The sequence below is a fragment of the Equus asinus genome, chromosome 10 (genome assembly GCF_041296235.1).
Source record: "Equus asinus isolate D_3611 breed Donkey chromosome 10, EquAss-T2T_v2, whole genome shotgun sequence".
In the NCBI taxonomy this organism is placed as follows: domain Eukaryota; kingdom Metazoa; phylum Chordata; class Mammalia; order Perissodactyla; family Equidae; genus Equus; species Equus asinus.
This window is the reverse complement of record NC_091799.1, coordinates 10,331,417-10,347,215: the sequence shown is the minus strand read 5'-3', so window position 1 is coordinate 10,347,215 and position 15,799 is coordinate 10,331,417. Positions and strand designations below refer to the sequence as shown.

At 59.7% G+C, this 15,799-nt stretch overlaps 1 protein-coding gene across 1 annotated transcript; it reads right to left on the bottom strand.

Annotated features, from left to right (window-relative positions):
- Positions 1 to 716: 716 nt before the first annotated feature.
- Positions 717 to 15,103, bottom strand: LOC123289508 (endoplasmic reticulum mannosyl-oligosaccharide 1,2-alpha-mannosidase-like). Its single transcript, XM_070518246.1, is given in 14 exon segments — positions 717 to 1,670; positions 2,439 to 2,570; positions 2,642 to 2,839; positions 3,347 to 3,467; positions 3,856 to 4,046; positions 6,217 to 6,405; positions 6,746 to 6,894; positions 7,611 to 7,796; positions 9,180 to 9,289; positions 9,570 to 9,724; positions 12,397 to 12,512; positions 14,184 to 14,292; positions 14,871 to 15,035; positions 15,038 to 15,103. Coding segments are annotated over 14 exon segments (2,076 nt in total). The 5' UTR covers positions 15,089 to 15,103; the 3' UTR covers positions 717 to 1,466.
- Between the last annotated feature and the right edge of the window lie 696 nt (positions 15,104 to 15,799).

The window sequence follows — 15,799 nt, the reverse complement described above, 5'->3', positions numbered from 1 at the left end:
CTTGTGAGCCGGGCTTGGTAAGTCGAGGAGGAAAGCACAGGTGGGGGGCTGTGGGAATGTGAGGGGCTGCCACTGAGACACCTGAGTGTCACCAGGAGCAGGGAACGAGAACCAAGGCCCTGCCCAACGTTGGGAGCCTAGACCCCTACAGAGCCATGCCCAGCAGTCGGGGACACTCTGGCTTCTGAAGGAAGAAGGATCTAGAAATGAAGAGGGAAATGGGTCCCTCATGCTTAACACAGAGGGAAGAACTGAGCCTGTCCTACGAGGTCATCCGGTCCTGGAGGCAGGGGACCCCTGCCGAGCCCCAGGTTTCTGTCTTCTCTCCAGAAAAGCACCCTTGGGTCAGTCCTAACAGACAGAACCTGCAGGTTACACAGGAGGCAGGACAGAGGACAAGCCCACACATGAAGGAGGAACCCTGAGGTGCAGGTGTCCCACACATCAGAGGAGAAGCACGCCCAGCAGATGCCAAGTGTGGCTCCCTGTTCCCACCACACTGGCATTGCCCCCGTCCTCATCATCACTCCAGGACCCACAGGGACCAGAGCCTGTCCCATAAAGCCCACAGCACTTCCAAAGGCTCCTGCCTGCAAGTGATAACAGGAATCCTGACCTCAGGGGACAGGATATGAGGCCTGACCCAGGCACAGCTCCCCCAAGTACCACCCATATGCTTCAGGAAAAACTCACTTCGAAAGATGGGAGACACCACAGTTAGCAAATCTACTTTATCCCAACTGAGAAGTCCATTCTATCGGGGTGGCCTGGGAGCAGGATGAACTTGCCCACTAGCCCTTCCAGCCCCTGCAGGGTCGGGGAAGGATCCCTGAGTCCAACGTGTAAACACCACAGCCGGCCAGGAGCCAGAACAACCAAGAGATCACAGATGCCCCCCTCAGAGACCCTCGGGTCAGGGTACATCAACAGGCTCAGACGCCAAGGCCGAGCTGCATCCTGGCTGGCCTCTCAGCTCGTCTCTGAACACAGTGTGGGCACTGAGGACCCACGGCAGCCACAGAAGGCAACCAGAGGCCCCGGGACCCCCAAGAAGCTCTTGCATGGGCCGACAGGAGGACGTTCAGTTTTCAGGAATGTTTAAGTCATGATTCGAGTTTCCTCAGGCAGAAGGAAGGAGCCGCCCCCAAGGACGCTACCACCTGAATCACGGCAAGGATTTCTTCAGACTCGCTCCTGACGGTGTCCTGATGAGAGCCACAGACGAGGAGTCCAGAGCCAGTGGAGGACCACCTGGCGCCCAGCAGCTGCCCCAAGCATCTCACGAGGCCCCAGACACCCCAGCCCCGTCGCACACCGGGCTCCATCAGCAGCCGGGCCTGGAGCACGTCCAGCCAGCTGGGTGGACACCACATGGCCAAGGTCAAAGGAGGCTGGATCTACCCAGGGGCCTCCATGACAAGACGCATCAGACCCCCGGGCAGCACCCACTTGGGAGCCATCCCGCCCTAGGCAGGGGCCCAGATGGGCAGGGGGTGAGCCTCGGTGTTGAACACGTAGGTGTCCAGGCTGAGCAGGTCCGGGTCGTCGGAGAAGAGCAGATACAGGTACTTGAGTGTCTCCCCCAAGAAGAAGCTCTCCATCTTGTCCCTGGGCTGGGGGTTGCGGGGGTCCTGGACGTTGCTGATGGAAGAGAAGCCGCCCGAGGGGACCTGCACGAGCGCCAAGGCGGCGGCCTAGTCACGGCTGCGGGCACAGCCCGCCCCCCACTCCCAGGCTCAGCCCTCGGGAGGGCAACAGCCAGAGACACAACCCCCCCCACCTCACTGCAGCACGCACGGCCTCAGGGCAGGTCTGCGGTGGAGGACACCAAGGTCCACAGGGGACCTGACCTGCTGCCCTAGAGGTCAGCTGCGCTTCCCCCAGAGACTCCTGGGAGATGACGGCTGTCCTCAAGTGACCAGATGGAAAGCGCCACACCTAGAACCCGGGAGAGCCCTTGCGAAGTCTCTGAGGTGACCCCCGGGTCCAGAACCCACTGCCTCACACCCCAGAGGGCAAAGGTCAACCCTGGCTCGGCCAGGGTGGGTGGTGGGCCCTGGGCACGGCATGACCTTCTCTGGGCTGTGGCCCTGACTAAAACGGGCAGCCGGGCCTGAGACAGTGGGGGCAGCGTTCTGGTCGTGGCACCCTTCCTGGGGAGCAGTGGTCCCAAAGTCGATGCCCGGGTGGAAAGGGCTGCCCATGCCACAGAGGATCCAGGAGGGACATGCTCTGTGCGCATCGGGCCACTGTAGGGACCCTCCCCACACAGGCTGGTGCCTCGAGACAGGACCAAGGGACACCCAAGGGCTCGAGACCCTGGGCGGGGCAACCTCAAGGCCACAGCAAGCATGCCCCTCCCTGATCCCTAGAGGAACTGCCCGGCCAGTGACCAGCGGGGAGCTGGGGACACCGCTGGGGTGGCGAGCGAGGCTCACCCGCGTGTACGTGTTGAAGCTCTGCAGGATCTCCCAGCCCCAGTCCTGGTACTTGCGGTCCCCCGTGCAGCGGTACAGGTAAAACAGACTCTCCACCGTCTCGGGCCGCAACAGGTTGTGCCTGTCGGCCGGCTGGGGAGGAGACAGGCGCAGGTGAGCCCCCATGGTGTCCCCACCCGGGGCTGACCCCGGCCGCGGCTCACCTTGACCTGCACGTCCTTTTGGGTTGTCTGGGGGTACAGGTTGAAGTGCACGATTTCAGGGCTCAGGCCTGTCTCCATCTGACGGTTCATCTGGTAGCAGGTGTCCATCAGGGCCTGGGCCAGCTCCATGTGCTCGGCAGGCAGGCCGTGGTGGGCGCCCAGAGCCAGTGTGCCTGGCAGGAAGCACACCAGGTGGTCCTGAAATCAGAGGGTCTCCTCACCACCGCTGAGCCTGAGGCTGCACGGGGCTCAACGCCGGAGCCACCAGGCCTGAGTGGTGTTCTCGACGTCCTCAACGGCAGGAGCACCACTGGTGACTGAACTACAGGCCAAGCGCTGGGGGTCAGCGTGGGCAGGGGAGAGGCCGGTGCAGGGACACCCGCCTCCCGGGGAGCAAATGCTGACCCAGGCCGTCCCCACTCCTCCACCCTCCTCCATAAACACCAAGGGACCAGGGGCTGCAGGAGGGCTGGGGGTGGGGTCCTGGGGGAGGGCCCCTGGCACGTCACAGACCTCAGATCCTCCAGCCACCATGGGCTAGGCAGGTCACGCAGCCAGCGTCTACCTGTCCCAGCTCACACTCCACGGCCAGAATTGCACTGTTCTCTCCCACGTCCAGACTCATGAAGCCATCAGGCGTCAAGGACAAACAGGTGTGTCTCGAAGCTCCCCCCCAGGCCCTGCTTCGACCACACACATGCTCACCATCTTGGCACTGAAGCGGCCGTGGGTGAGTTCCCCCACAAAGGTGAGCTTCCTGGGTTCAGATTTGTGCAGCAGGTGCCTTTTGATGCCCTCGATGCCTGCAATGTAGTCTTCCAGTAACCTGTGGAGACCAGCAGGTCTGGTCTGCCCAGGCCAGGCAGGTGCACAGCCCCTAGTTACCCGGGAACAGGCGCATAACCATGAGCTGCCATCCGCACGCTAGGGGCCCGAGGCCCGGCCCTGCCTGGGCAGCAGCACGGAGCCTGGGGGTGGAGGTCTGGGGCAGGGCAGCCCCGCGGGCAGAGGGCAGCCCTTCTGCCCTTGAGAGGGCCTGTTCCTCTCAACCAGCCGAGACCAGCCTCTGCAGAGCTCCAGGCTGTGCTGAGAAGGAATACATTCCCCCATGGAGGGTCCAAGACCGGGCTTGGCACGGCTGCTGATTCCCACCCAGAAGCCCAGGACAAGCAGAGCCTCAGGGGGCCCGCCCAAGGCAGCAGAACAGGCCTCACTGCGTCTCCTTCTTGCCGCCCTGGATCCACTGTTTCAGCAGGTACTCGTAGTAGCTGTCGGCCCTGGCGCCCAAGGTGAACACTCCCGTGTGGGTGAAGAGGCCAGTGTGTGTGTTGATGAACATGGGTACCAGCCCGTCCTTCTTCCCGGACAGGGAGTGAACGTGCCTCGTCACCTCCTCTGCGGCCTCCTGGGGCAGACATGGGGAGAGTGCAGGTGAGCGAGGGCGCAGAGCTCTGGGCCAGCTGCAGAGCAGGGCTGCCTGAGGCCTGCCCTCCTCATGACGGGTGGCTTCCCGGTGGAGGGGTGAGCAGGCCGGTCCTGGCCCACGGCATCCCTCAGGCACTGCCCTTGGCAGGGGTTTCTGAAGAACGGCCCACACCACACAGCAACCAGGTCCATCTGCTCAAACACGGCCACCTCGATGGGCCGGCTGGCGCCACTGGCCCTGAGAGGGCTGAACTCGCTCTCCCGACAGTTCCCAAGCCTCATTAAAGGAGTACCGTGTCTCAAACAACAGCCACTGTTCTCAGGACCACTGGCCAAGGCACGGCCACCTGCTCCCTCTTCCTGGAGGGAAGGCCGGCACGTCTGCTTCCGAGCCCAGGTTGCTGCTAAAGACGTCAACCACCCTGACTCCTCGTCCACCTGGGGAACTCCTACTGGTCCTTCAAGACCCAACCCACCTCAGCTCCTCCGAGCCACCTGTCCGGCCCGGGCAGCACCGCGCATCTGTGCTCCCAGGGCTCTGTGCACATTTTCCCACAGTGCTCAGGACCCTGCACCCGTGAGATTTCCTGTCTCTACCCTACACGTCCACCACCACTGAGGGCTCCTCTGAGGTTGGCTGCTTCGTTCCTCTTTGCCTCCAGCTACTGCAGAGACCCGGAACATGTGGGTGCCTGGGGACGTCTCAGGAGGAAGTAGCGAAAACGCCGAGTTTTTGCATTACAACTCAACAACAGAAAAAAGGCTTCTCCAGTCAATAAACAGACCTGAACACACATTTCCACACAGAGGTAAACAGACGGCCAACTGGCACATGGAAAGCTGCTGCACGGTTCACCATTATTTAATCAAAGCTCAAATCAGACGCCATTCCACACCCACTAGGATGGCTATGGTGGAAAAGACAGAAATAACAAGTGCGCCAAACTGTGGAAAAGCGGAGCCTCGGGCACTGGCAGGACCTGTGCACAGGAGCACTCTGCTTACTCTCCCCGAGTCACAACAACCCAGGCGTTCATAAGCTGCTGTCTGGATGACAACACGTGGCTCACGCACGCTATGGGGTACGGTGGCCCTAAAAACAAAATTCTGACACGTCCTACAGCGTGGACGTACCTTAAAACAAATGACCCACATCATAGGATTTCACTTATACAAAATGTTCGGAATAGACATATCTACAGAGACGAGACCACTGTGTTTCCTGGGGCGGAGGCATCGGAGAACGGGAGGGACGGCTGATGGGTTCTGGCATTGATTTCGGGGTGAGGAAACAGTTCTGCAATTAGACTGATGATGCCGGCAGACGTGTGAGTACGCTGCAGTGTACACGTGGAAAGGCAAATTTCTTGATATGTGAATTCTACCTCAACGTAAAAAAAGAGGAACACAGAATGGAATGGAACGCCCATTTCAGAAGCACCCCCACGTACTTGAAGTTCATCCATGAGAACAGCAACACTTCCAAGAGGGTGCACGGTTAAGGCATGAAAACATTTCAACAATGGGGCAGCAAGTTAGAAAACAAACATGGATCGCGCCTTCACTCCACATAGCGCATGCCCACTGCATCACACACAGGGTGCTCGCAGGACAGAACGTCACTCCCAGAAGTCCACCGAGGACAGACGCCCACCCGAGCCCAGGTGCCCATTCCAGGTGCTGCTCCAGGTTCCAGCACCACAGGAGGCCAACGGCGGGATGACTGCAATGTCACCAGCACAGAACTGGCTAAAAAACACCAGCATCTCAACACATCCAACACCACGCAGCCATGAGCAAGAAGGCCTCCCGCACTGGCACAAAGGAGGCTCCAGACACACTGCCGGGGGACTCAGGGCCAAGCAGGGCACTGCACGACAAGCTGTCAGCTCTGTCAGGGCCCTAAGGACACGCACTGCACCAGGGCAGGGCTCGGGGTAGAGGACTTGCTCACCCTCCAGACAATGCCTTCCATGCCTGGGCATCTCTTATCAGTGAGAAAATGGGACTCTCTAAGAAAAAGCTTTTAAGAAAAGGACAGGGTCTTGTGGCCCAGGGTCAACGTCCTCACAAACCCGCACTTCCCGCGACGAGCCACTGGGCGCTCCCACAGGAATCCCCGCTTCAGCCAGGTCCCAGCCCCTCCGTACCTGAAACTTCTTAACTCCCGTGAGACGGGAGAGCTCTCGGAACTCCAGCTGAATGCTCGTCACCTCGGCCACCGTGCTGTCCGAGGTCCAGCGGGGCGGGTGGGCAACCCCAGTGCCGATGTTCACATCAGAGTATGGAATCTTGGAGGGCGTTTGGAAGGCGGGCAGCAGCCGGTTCCCAAAATCTTCCTGAGACACAACACAGCGAGCAATCAGCGCTTCCAGTCAGAGTGGCCTTGTCTATGCTTCACGGTGCTAACCCGTCACCCATTTTCATCCAATTCAGTGGAGACACACCAGTTGGGTGGCACAAGTGAGCTGGCGCACTGGGCTCCCAGCGCACTTTCCTGCAGGGTGCAGCGTGGGAGGCAGCGCTGTGTCAGCTCACACCCACAAAGCACACTCCAGTGGACTGGAGGAGGGAAAACCGGAAACGGCCACCCAGGGTCCCACCAGCGAGGGCACGCTGCTAATACCCGAGCCTCATCTCCCTGTGGGGCAGCTGCCCTCGTGGCACCAGGACACTCACTGCTTTCTCCAGGAAGAGGTGGTCCCCAGACAGGTGGTAGGCACTCAGAAGCCCCCCAAGGATGCGGATGGTGCTCTCAAACAGGTTGACGTCAACATCCTTCTGAAACACTAACTTCTTGGACACCCACGTCCTGGCTTCTTCAAACTCTATAACGTGAAACAGCAGAGTCAGGAACACATAGTCTTGCTGTTCCTATGTGACCTCCCGCTCTGGGGCTGCATGCATACTTGTGTCCATCCTTCTCCTCCAGGGTTTCACCATCATTTCCTACTGTAAGGTGTGAAGTCTGAAGTCTGCAGCTCCACAGATAAGACGGAGCCAGCATGTAGGTGGGGAAAACCCATGCAGTGTAAGCACGAAAGGTCAACGACCAAAGGCTACCATACAAAGGACCACGTGAGAAATTCAGTGGTAGTCTTGAGCCTATTTAGAAAACTTACAATGGGTGTTTAAATATCAATTCAGAGATAATTAAAGACACACAATCCCAGTGTAACCCAATCCGTGTGGGATAAGGACGATGTTGGGGAGAGATTCGGGACGGGGCAACTACATCAGATCACGTGTCACCTCCCGGCATAGAGCCCCTCCCGACTGCGGCAGAAACATAGGCTGCAAATGCCCCTGGACGCCTGTCTGGGGTCCAAGCTCAGCTCTCAGCAGGGGGTGTTGGGGACAGCTGTCCTGAGCGTCCCCAGGGCGCCTGGACGTAAGGTGAAAAAGGAACCGCCTTCGCCCAGCAGATGCACTCCATGGTCAGTGTAGTGTAAACAGCACTGTAGGTCCTCGTGGCTGCGGCTCTCTGCCCCGCACAAGCATCACACACCGAGAACTCGGCCCACGCAACGGAACGAGAAGATACCTTTTTTCAGGTTCAAAATCCACATGGTGTCCAGGGCGTCGATCAGAGTGAGGCCGAGGCCAAACCACTCGCTGAAGGACCTGGACACAGGTTTCAGCTCGTCGTGGCCCCAGGCAAACTTGCGGTATCCGGTCCAGGCATGGCGGAAGGCCTCTATCACGGCCTTCTGGCGTCCGTTCGGGGAGCCTGGAAGGAGGGAAGCAGGTCAGGGGGACTAGCCCCGGTCAGGGCGCAAACAGAGACCCTCTGTGGCCCCTGTGAGTGACCCTGACATGGGGGACACCATCCAGGGCCACGGGCAGCAGTGGACAGCAGGGAAGGTTGGGGCTCAGAGCCGAAGGTCTGACCCTCACAGCTGGACACAGCCACCAAGCCAGCGAGGCCTCCGGGGCCCGCACACGACAGCTTGGACTCTCGAATGCCTGGCCAGGTCCTGTCAACCTCCACCAGGGGCCAGGCAGGTACTACCTTCTGGGGCCACAGGGAGCACTCTGCAGGAAAAGGCATTTGAGGCAGCAGACTAATGTGGTGGATCCCGTGGCAACATGTGCATTCCACTCCAGGTTTGGGAATGTCAAACATGACAGGGGCTGGGGACTCAGACAAGAACACCTAACCTCACAGGTACCCACGTTCTGCCACTTCAGCTCCAGGCATTTTCAAGAAAATACTGTGCAGCAGATACACCCAAGGCCCCTCTCTGGCCTTTCCAGAGCCCCCTCAGGACGACGAGGGGAGGCATCTTCTCTCCATGCATGGGAGGACCACATGCAACACACAGGGTTCCCACGTGGATGGTTCCCTGTGTGTCCACGGCCTCACACCACACGTCCTCTGAGTGTGGCGTGAAGCCTATTCGTGTTGACAGCCACGGCTGTGCCGTCCGTTCCGAATGGCACACAATCACTCTGTATCCCCCATGACCGGCTACAAGTCCTGGCCGTGGGCTCCCTCATCCTCCCATCAGAGGCACCAGCAGGACGACGGAGAGTCATGGGCCTGGGACCCAGATTCAGCTGGCCTGGCACAAGACCCCACACATGAGGCAGATGGCCTGGGCAGGTACTGACCTAACCCCGGTTCTCGTCTGTGGAATGGGGATCCGAGAGACTAATTACCTCAAAGGGCATCGTCAGAATGAGGCAGACAGGCTGCACACAGTTTACGAAGCGCCAGTGCCCAGCAGGCCCTCAAGGACCAGAGCCAGAACACAGGGACCCACAGAGCTGCCCAACCCAGCAGGCCTGGGTGGAGACGCCAGGGAGCAGCTATCTGCACATCCTCAGGCCCCTGGTGGCCCAGACACTGCAGGGAGATGAGCCCCGAATACGCACTCCTCCTGGGGCTGAGGCATGGGACCACGGGCCATCAAGGAGCCACAGGTGGTCGCCAGAGCTCTAAAGAGCGTGTGACCCCAAGGACCTGGGCCCACCTGGGTGAGGAGGGATGACCAGCACGTGAAGGGACAGCAGTGCTCCACCACATCCCCTGGACGCCCATCTGCCTGTCCACATGCCCTTTCCCTCAGAAGGCCCAGATGAGGCTGGGAGGGCACAGGTGGGGCCTTACCTGGTTGATTCTGAATCCTGGTGGCCTGCAAGGCAGGCCCGGTGGGGGCGTCTGCCTTTCTGGAGGGGCCTTCGGTGCCCTGCTCCGGCTCAATCACTGCTCCCCTCCAGCTGCAGGGAGGGAAGGAAGAGCAGTCAGCCAGCACAGGGCACAGATGCAAACGCCCCGGGGTCACCGCCCCACTGTGCTCAGCCCCACCTTCCACGCGGGAGGACTTTAAGAAGGCAGGGCCCTGCCCTCACGATGGGGCGCACAGTGTCTGCTTCGCAAGGAGAATATCCTGCAGACGTTATGCTGGTTTTTTATCTTTGTTTTTCAGAAAAGGAAACACCAAATGGACCAGCCGCAGCGTTTCCGCACGTTCAGACCCATCTCTGGTGCTCCTTGTACCTGACGATCGTTCTCTGGGCGTTTTCTTTCTGGCGAGCACCACCTTCAGCCTCTTCCCTCCTCTGCGTGTCACCCTGCCTCATGTCCTTCGAGCCTTTATCGGGGGCTCTAATCTGCAGGTTGGGTGGTCCCCGTCGGAAATGCCGTGGAGGCTTCTAGACAAAAGTGAGAGTCACTTGTGAAAGTAACTGCGAGCCTAGGAGCCGCTGTTCCTTTTCCCTCTGGGACACTCTCCCAGTCAAACCCAACCCCACGGGCGCGGTGGACGGGCTGAGCAGCACAGCCCCAAAGGAAACTGTTTTCATTTTTCATCACGAATGCAGACTCGGGAGGCAGGTCCTTCCGCACACTCTCCTGGCCCTGACCACCCTCCTGGAGACTCTGCCGACGGGTCAGCGCAGCCCTCGACAGCAGGTTCAGCCCCTGGCCCGGCATATTTCCAGGCTGTCACAGACCCTAGGGGTAGCAAGAAAGGCTTAGAACCACATCCTCAAAGAACACTGTTGCCCTGGCACTGCCCCGCTTCATCCTCAGAACAAAGCGGGAGGCAGAGGGTGCCGGGGGCCAGGGACAGAGCGCAGGGCTCAGGCGCTGTGTTGAGTGCAGCACTCTCCCAGACGGGGTGGCACCCTCAATAGTGGGTGTGACGACGGCTCCTCCCGAGGACGAGGACGGGAAGGAGGACGACTTGCAATGGAAAAGTCTCTGCTTTTCAGCGTCCCCGTAATCCGGGAAGACGTTCTCCTTGTAAAGATGCAACCGACTCAGAGCTGGGCCCCTTGGCAGAGAGAGTGGGGTGTGGCCCTGCCACAGCACCATGGCTGAGACAGGTCTCAGGAACAGTCCTGGGGTCCTCACAAGAGAGGCCCCAGGGCCTGCAGAAGGGCAGCCTTCCCCGAGGCCTTGCAGCAGAGACGGACACTTTCACCCCTTACCATCCAGACCCTGCTGGACACCAGAGACTGGACTACAGACATTTCGCGCAGTGGAAATGTGCCTTTTGCTGGGGAAACATGCCACGTTCTGCTTTCACACACTTCAGAGTCCATATGCAAAAGAGAGGCCCAAAGAAGCGAGAGAAACGCTTGTCCCTTCCAAAGGGGAGGAAATTCTCCTTTCTACACACAGAGTGAGAGTGAGACAGTGTGGAGAGTGGGCTCCTCTCTCTCCCCAGGGCAGCCCTGCAGGGTGGAGCCAGCCCCTGGCCCAGGATCCTCTCCCCGGGGCCGCCTCAGCCCACATTGATCCCCTGACTAGCAACTGAGGGTGTCCCCAGGTCAGAGCGCACTGGGTTCTCAAAGGCATACTCTCGGAGGGGATGGTTCCTGCTTCTCTGGCTGCCTCCTGACTGCCCTCTCGTCTCCACGGCCTGTCTTCTCCCCAGCCCAGATGGTAAGGGTGGGGGTGCCTCCAGATCATGCCCGGCCCTTCCTCCTCCCTTTCTAGACAACACACACCCCTTACTGTGGACTCTCAAACCTCTCCCGTGCCCAGACTCTGATCCTGACCTCGTGGCACGTGCACTTCTCCTTGGGGCCCCAGGAACCTGGAACTGGGCAGGTCCAGAAGGGAGCACCTGCATGTCCCCAGCCAGGAACTACTTGGCTTCTGCTGGCCCCTCCCTCCCCTTGAAGCAGGCCCAGTCCTGCCCAGCCTTTCTCCAGCCGCACACTCTCCCCACGGTGCAGGCAGCTCAGCTCTCCTGCCTCCTGCCTCCACTCCTGACGCTCCACACCAGGTCTCCACCCAGCGGCCAGAGAATCTTCACGGTGAAAATCTCAGACATCCCACCTCAGAGCCTTCCCATGTCTGAGCCCCTGAAGCCTCTAGTGCTGCTCATGCCCCGCGAGGACCCACAGGGCCCTCTGCACTGAGCCCAGCCCCCTCCCCTGTCTGTGCCCCTGAAGCCTCTTGTGCTGCTCATGCCCCACAAGGATCCACAGGGCCCTCTGCACTGAGCCCAGCCCCTCCCCTGTCTGTGCCCCTGAAGGCTCTAGTGCTGCTCATGCCCCACGAGGACCCGCAGGGCCCTCTGCACTGAGCCCAGCCCCATCCCGAGTCTGTGCCCCTGAAGCCTCTAGTGCTGCCCACGCCCTGCGAGGACCTGCAGGGCTCTCTGCACTGAGCCCAGCCCTCTCCCGTGTCTGTGCCCCTGAAGCCTCTAGGGCTGCTCATGCCCCACGAGGACCCACAGGGCCCTCTGCACTGAGCCCAGCCCCCTCCCCGTCTGTGCCTCTGAAGCCTCTAGTGCTGCTCATGCCCCACAAGGACCCACGGGGCCCTCTGCACTGAGCCCAGCCCCTGGCTCTGCCCAGGCCCTCCTGCCCAGGCCAGTTTCATTGCCCACCAGCCACGCTCTCCCGACTCTACGCAGTGCCAGCGGCTCCTCAGCCTTTGGACTGCGATTCAGTGTCCCCTGGTCGGAGAGCGCTCCCTCACCGGCACCCGCTCCAGCCCTGTCTCCCGGGTGGCTGCTCTCTTCCCTGTGGGAGGCACACCCCGGGCCACCTGCCTGCTTCTGTTTGTTGCTGTGTCTCGCCTTCCCTCCCGCCAGCCTGCAGCTCTGAGGGAAGGGACAGGTCTGTTTGTTCATCACCTGACAGCATCCGGCACACAGCAGGTGCTCCAAGAAGAACAAAGGAGAGAACAGCCCTCCTGCCTTCCCCAAGCCTCGTCCAGCCAGCCCAGGATAACGAGTGTGAAGTGAAAACATCAAACAAACGCTAAGACAAAGAATTCATCCCAATCTGGTGGAAACATCACGTGTTTTCAAGTGCTTCTGGAACTGACCCCGGTTACAACTCCACGTTCGCTTTATCGAAAGTACCTGAGGTAAGACCCCCGGGAAGTGTTCTGCCTTAGCATCTGCCTTCTGAGGAGCTGGCAAGACGGGTGGCTTTGCTGGTCTCATCTTGTGCTCTTCTGCGGACCTGCCAGCTGGGGCTAAACAAGAGAATGTCATGTATCTCACATAGGCCACAGGCCTAGAGGAGACGCAAAGTGGGCGGAGAACACGCGCAGACGGGTGTTATTCCCTACGGGGGAGAGCAGGCGCCCTCAGCACGCTCACTTAACTGTGCAAGAACGGCCAAAGACAAAGGAAACCAGGAACAAAACGAAAAGACAACCCACCAACTGGGAGCACGTATTTGCAAATCATGTATCCGAAAAGGGGTTAATTTCCAAAATATATAAAGAACTCACACAACTCAACAACAAAAAGACAAACAACCCGATTGAAAAACGGACACAGGATATGAACGGACATTTTTCCAAGAAGACAGACAGATGGCCAACAGGCACATGAAAAGATGTTCAATGTCACTAATCATTAGGGAAATGCAAATCAAAACGAGAGTGAGATATCACCTCACACCTGTCAGAACGGCTATAATTAACAAGACAAAAAATAACAAATGTCGCAGAGGACGTGGAGAAAAGGGAACCCTCATACACTGCTGGTGGAAATGCAAATTGGTGCAGCCACAATGGAAAACAGTGAGGAGATTCCTCAAAAACACAAAAATAGAAATACCGTACGATCCAGCTAACCCACAACTGTGTTTCTATCCGAAGAACATGAAACCAACAATACGACGAGACTGTGCACCCCTTTGTTCACTGCAGCATGAGTCACAATAGCCAAGACATGGAAGCAACCCAAGTGCACTTCTACAGGTAACTGGAGGAAGATGCGATGTCTACATATAGAGGATGGAAGACTAATCAGCCGCAACAAAAACCAAAATCGCCCCATTTGCAACAATATGGATGGACCTTGAGGGTATTATGGTAAGCGATATAAGCCAGATAGAGAAAGACAAACACCGTATGATTTCACTCACAAGTGAACATAAACTAACACACGGACAAAGCACACAGTGGTGACCAGAGGGGAAGGGGGAGGGGCAAAGGGGCACATTTATATGGTGACATAAAAATTAGACTATTGGTGGTGAGCACAATGCAGGCTATACAGAAACTGATATATAATAACGTACACCTGAAATTACACAGCGTTATAAACCAATAGGACCTCAGTTAAAAAGAAAAAAAAAGGAATGGCCAAAGAATCAAAGCTTTTAAAAACACTTGGCAGTTTTGTCCTTATCCCCAAGCCATAACCCAAAATACCTGGCCTTAATCTTCCACTCCAGGAGGCACAATTGGTGGCAAACAGGCCGTTTACTTGAGCGACCTGGGGCAGCTCTTAAGCTTTCCTCCTAAAAGAAGCAATCTTAGAGAAATTCAGGATTCTCTACATCCGCAGCAGAACTCGGCCCGGTCCTTTCCAAACCCGCGTTAACATGTGTTATGAAATTCGCCCAATGCATTTAGGCTGAGCATTCAACGTCAGGACTGAATTTCTCTACGAGACGCAGAGGAGGGAGGTACCAGGACTGACACCAGACACTCAGGAGCAGTCACACGTCAGTGAACATCCTCGTCCTAGCAAGGCGGGTGAAACACTGAGCTTCCTTCTATCTGAGTTTCTGCCGAGTCGTTGACATTCGTGCCTCCTGGAGCGGGTGAAGGCAGACTGCAAGACCGCTTCTGCCTGTCCACCCTCCACGACCCACACCTGTCATTTTAAGGCACACGAGTAGCTGATACCTGTCCACTGGTCAGCCACGCTGATGTAGGACAGGAGCCCACAGAGTAGCAGAAACGCGAGGAGGAAGAGGATCACGTTCCGCTGTAATCTCGACAGCTGCTTCCATTTCTAAGGGAAGGACAGAGAAGGACACTTTTTACCGAAAATAATGCAACTGGAACTTTCTCCAAAGGCCAGAAACTCAGCGAGGATGACGAATAATTCAGAACGTCAGGGGCGAGTTCTCTTGTTTCTGAACCTTGTTCCCTCTCAGCAGGGACCACGGGCTGGGACGACACACGTAAGATGAAATAACAGACGTGGAAGCCACCTCTGTCGTGTTGCGCGGGCGGCGGAGGACGAGTCCCACAGCTCGCGTTCTGGCTTACACCCGGCCGGGTCTTGCACCTGCCCAGATGCAGTGTGTGGACGCCCTGCGGCCCAAGACCACCAGGGACCGCACGCGGTTAAACAGGTGGTGCTTGTTCCTCTTCGTGCTGAGGGAGACCCTACAGCGGGGACCTCAGGCTCCGCTCCACGCGGAGACCAGTGGGCGGCCTCCCTCGGCCCCTCCCCGACCTCCCCGCGGGGCTCGGCCCCGACGGACGGCTGCGGCGGCCGGCCTCCGAGCCCCGGCCCGGGACGACCGCTCGCGCTTCTGCACGACGGAAGGCGGCGCGACGGACGGGGCCCGGCCCGACCCTCACCCTCCAGCAGGAGCGCCGCCGCCGGCTCTTGCTGCCGTCGTAGCCCTGCCCCAGGCTCAGCGTCACCGAGATGAAGTCCCGAGGCGGCGCCGGCGGCGGCGGCGGATACATGACAGCGGCGGAGGCAGCCCGGGGGACCCCGCCTACTGGCGGCGTCAGGAGGCCGGGCTTTGAGAGGAGCCGAGGACTCCGCCGCTCCTACACCCGCGGGCAGCCATCGCAGTGCCGTCCACACCCTGCCCATTGGGCTGCGCCGCCAACGCGCTTGCGCCGCGCCCTCCTAACCCCACTGCGCCTGCGCACGCCCTCCCTTCGACCTGCCTGTATGTATACGTCCTACGGCTCCTGCGACGGCGCGCTCTCGCGTCTGCGCGGTGACCTCACACCCCACGGCGCAGGCGTCTGCTGGCGCCTGCGCGTATCTCTCCTGAGGCGTGCGGCTCCCTGCGCTTCGAGAGACGTGGCCTCGGATCGCCGCCGGCTCCCGGGCCTCGTTGGTGGCCCCGCTGCGCCCCGGGGGCTGTGGCGGTGAGCACCGGCCGGCCCCGCCGCCATGCCCGCCGGGCCCCTGCGCCCCCGCTGCGGGACCCGCGCGCCGACTGGGCTCAGCGAGCCGGCAGAGCCCGGCGCGGGCGGCCCGCGGGACTCGCCCTGTCGCCCCTGAGGGGCCCGAGGCGGCGGCTCTCGGGGCCGCGTCCCGCCCCCGCGTCTTCGAGGTGCACGAGGCTCTGCGGTGTTGGCGATCCGCACGCGCGCGGAGCGCCCCCGGCCCTGCGCTCGAGGTCTGCCCGGCTCCGCCTGCCCGGAGCTTGCCCTGCCGGACCCCAAACTCGGCCCTCCCGGGGGCTCTCCAGGCCAGAATGCCCGCTGCCCTTTGGGGGACACGCTGCCTCCGGCTGTCCCGGCTGCAGCCTTTCTGGGTGTCCGGA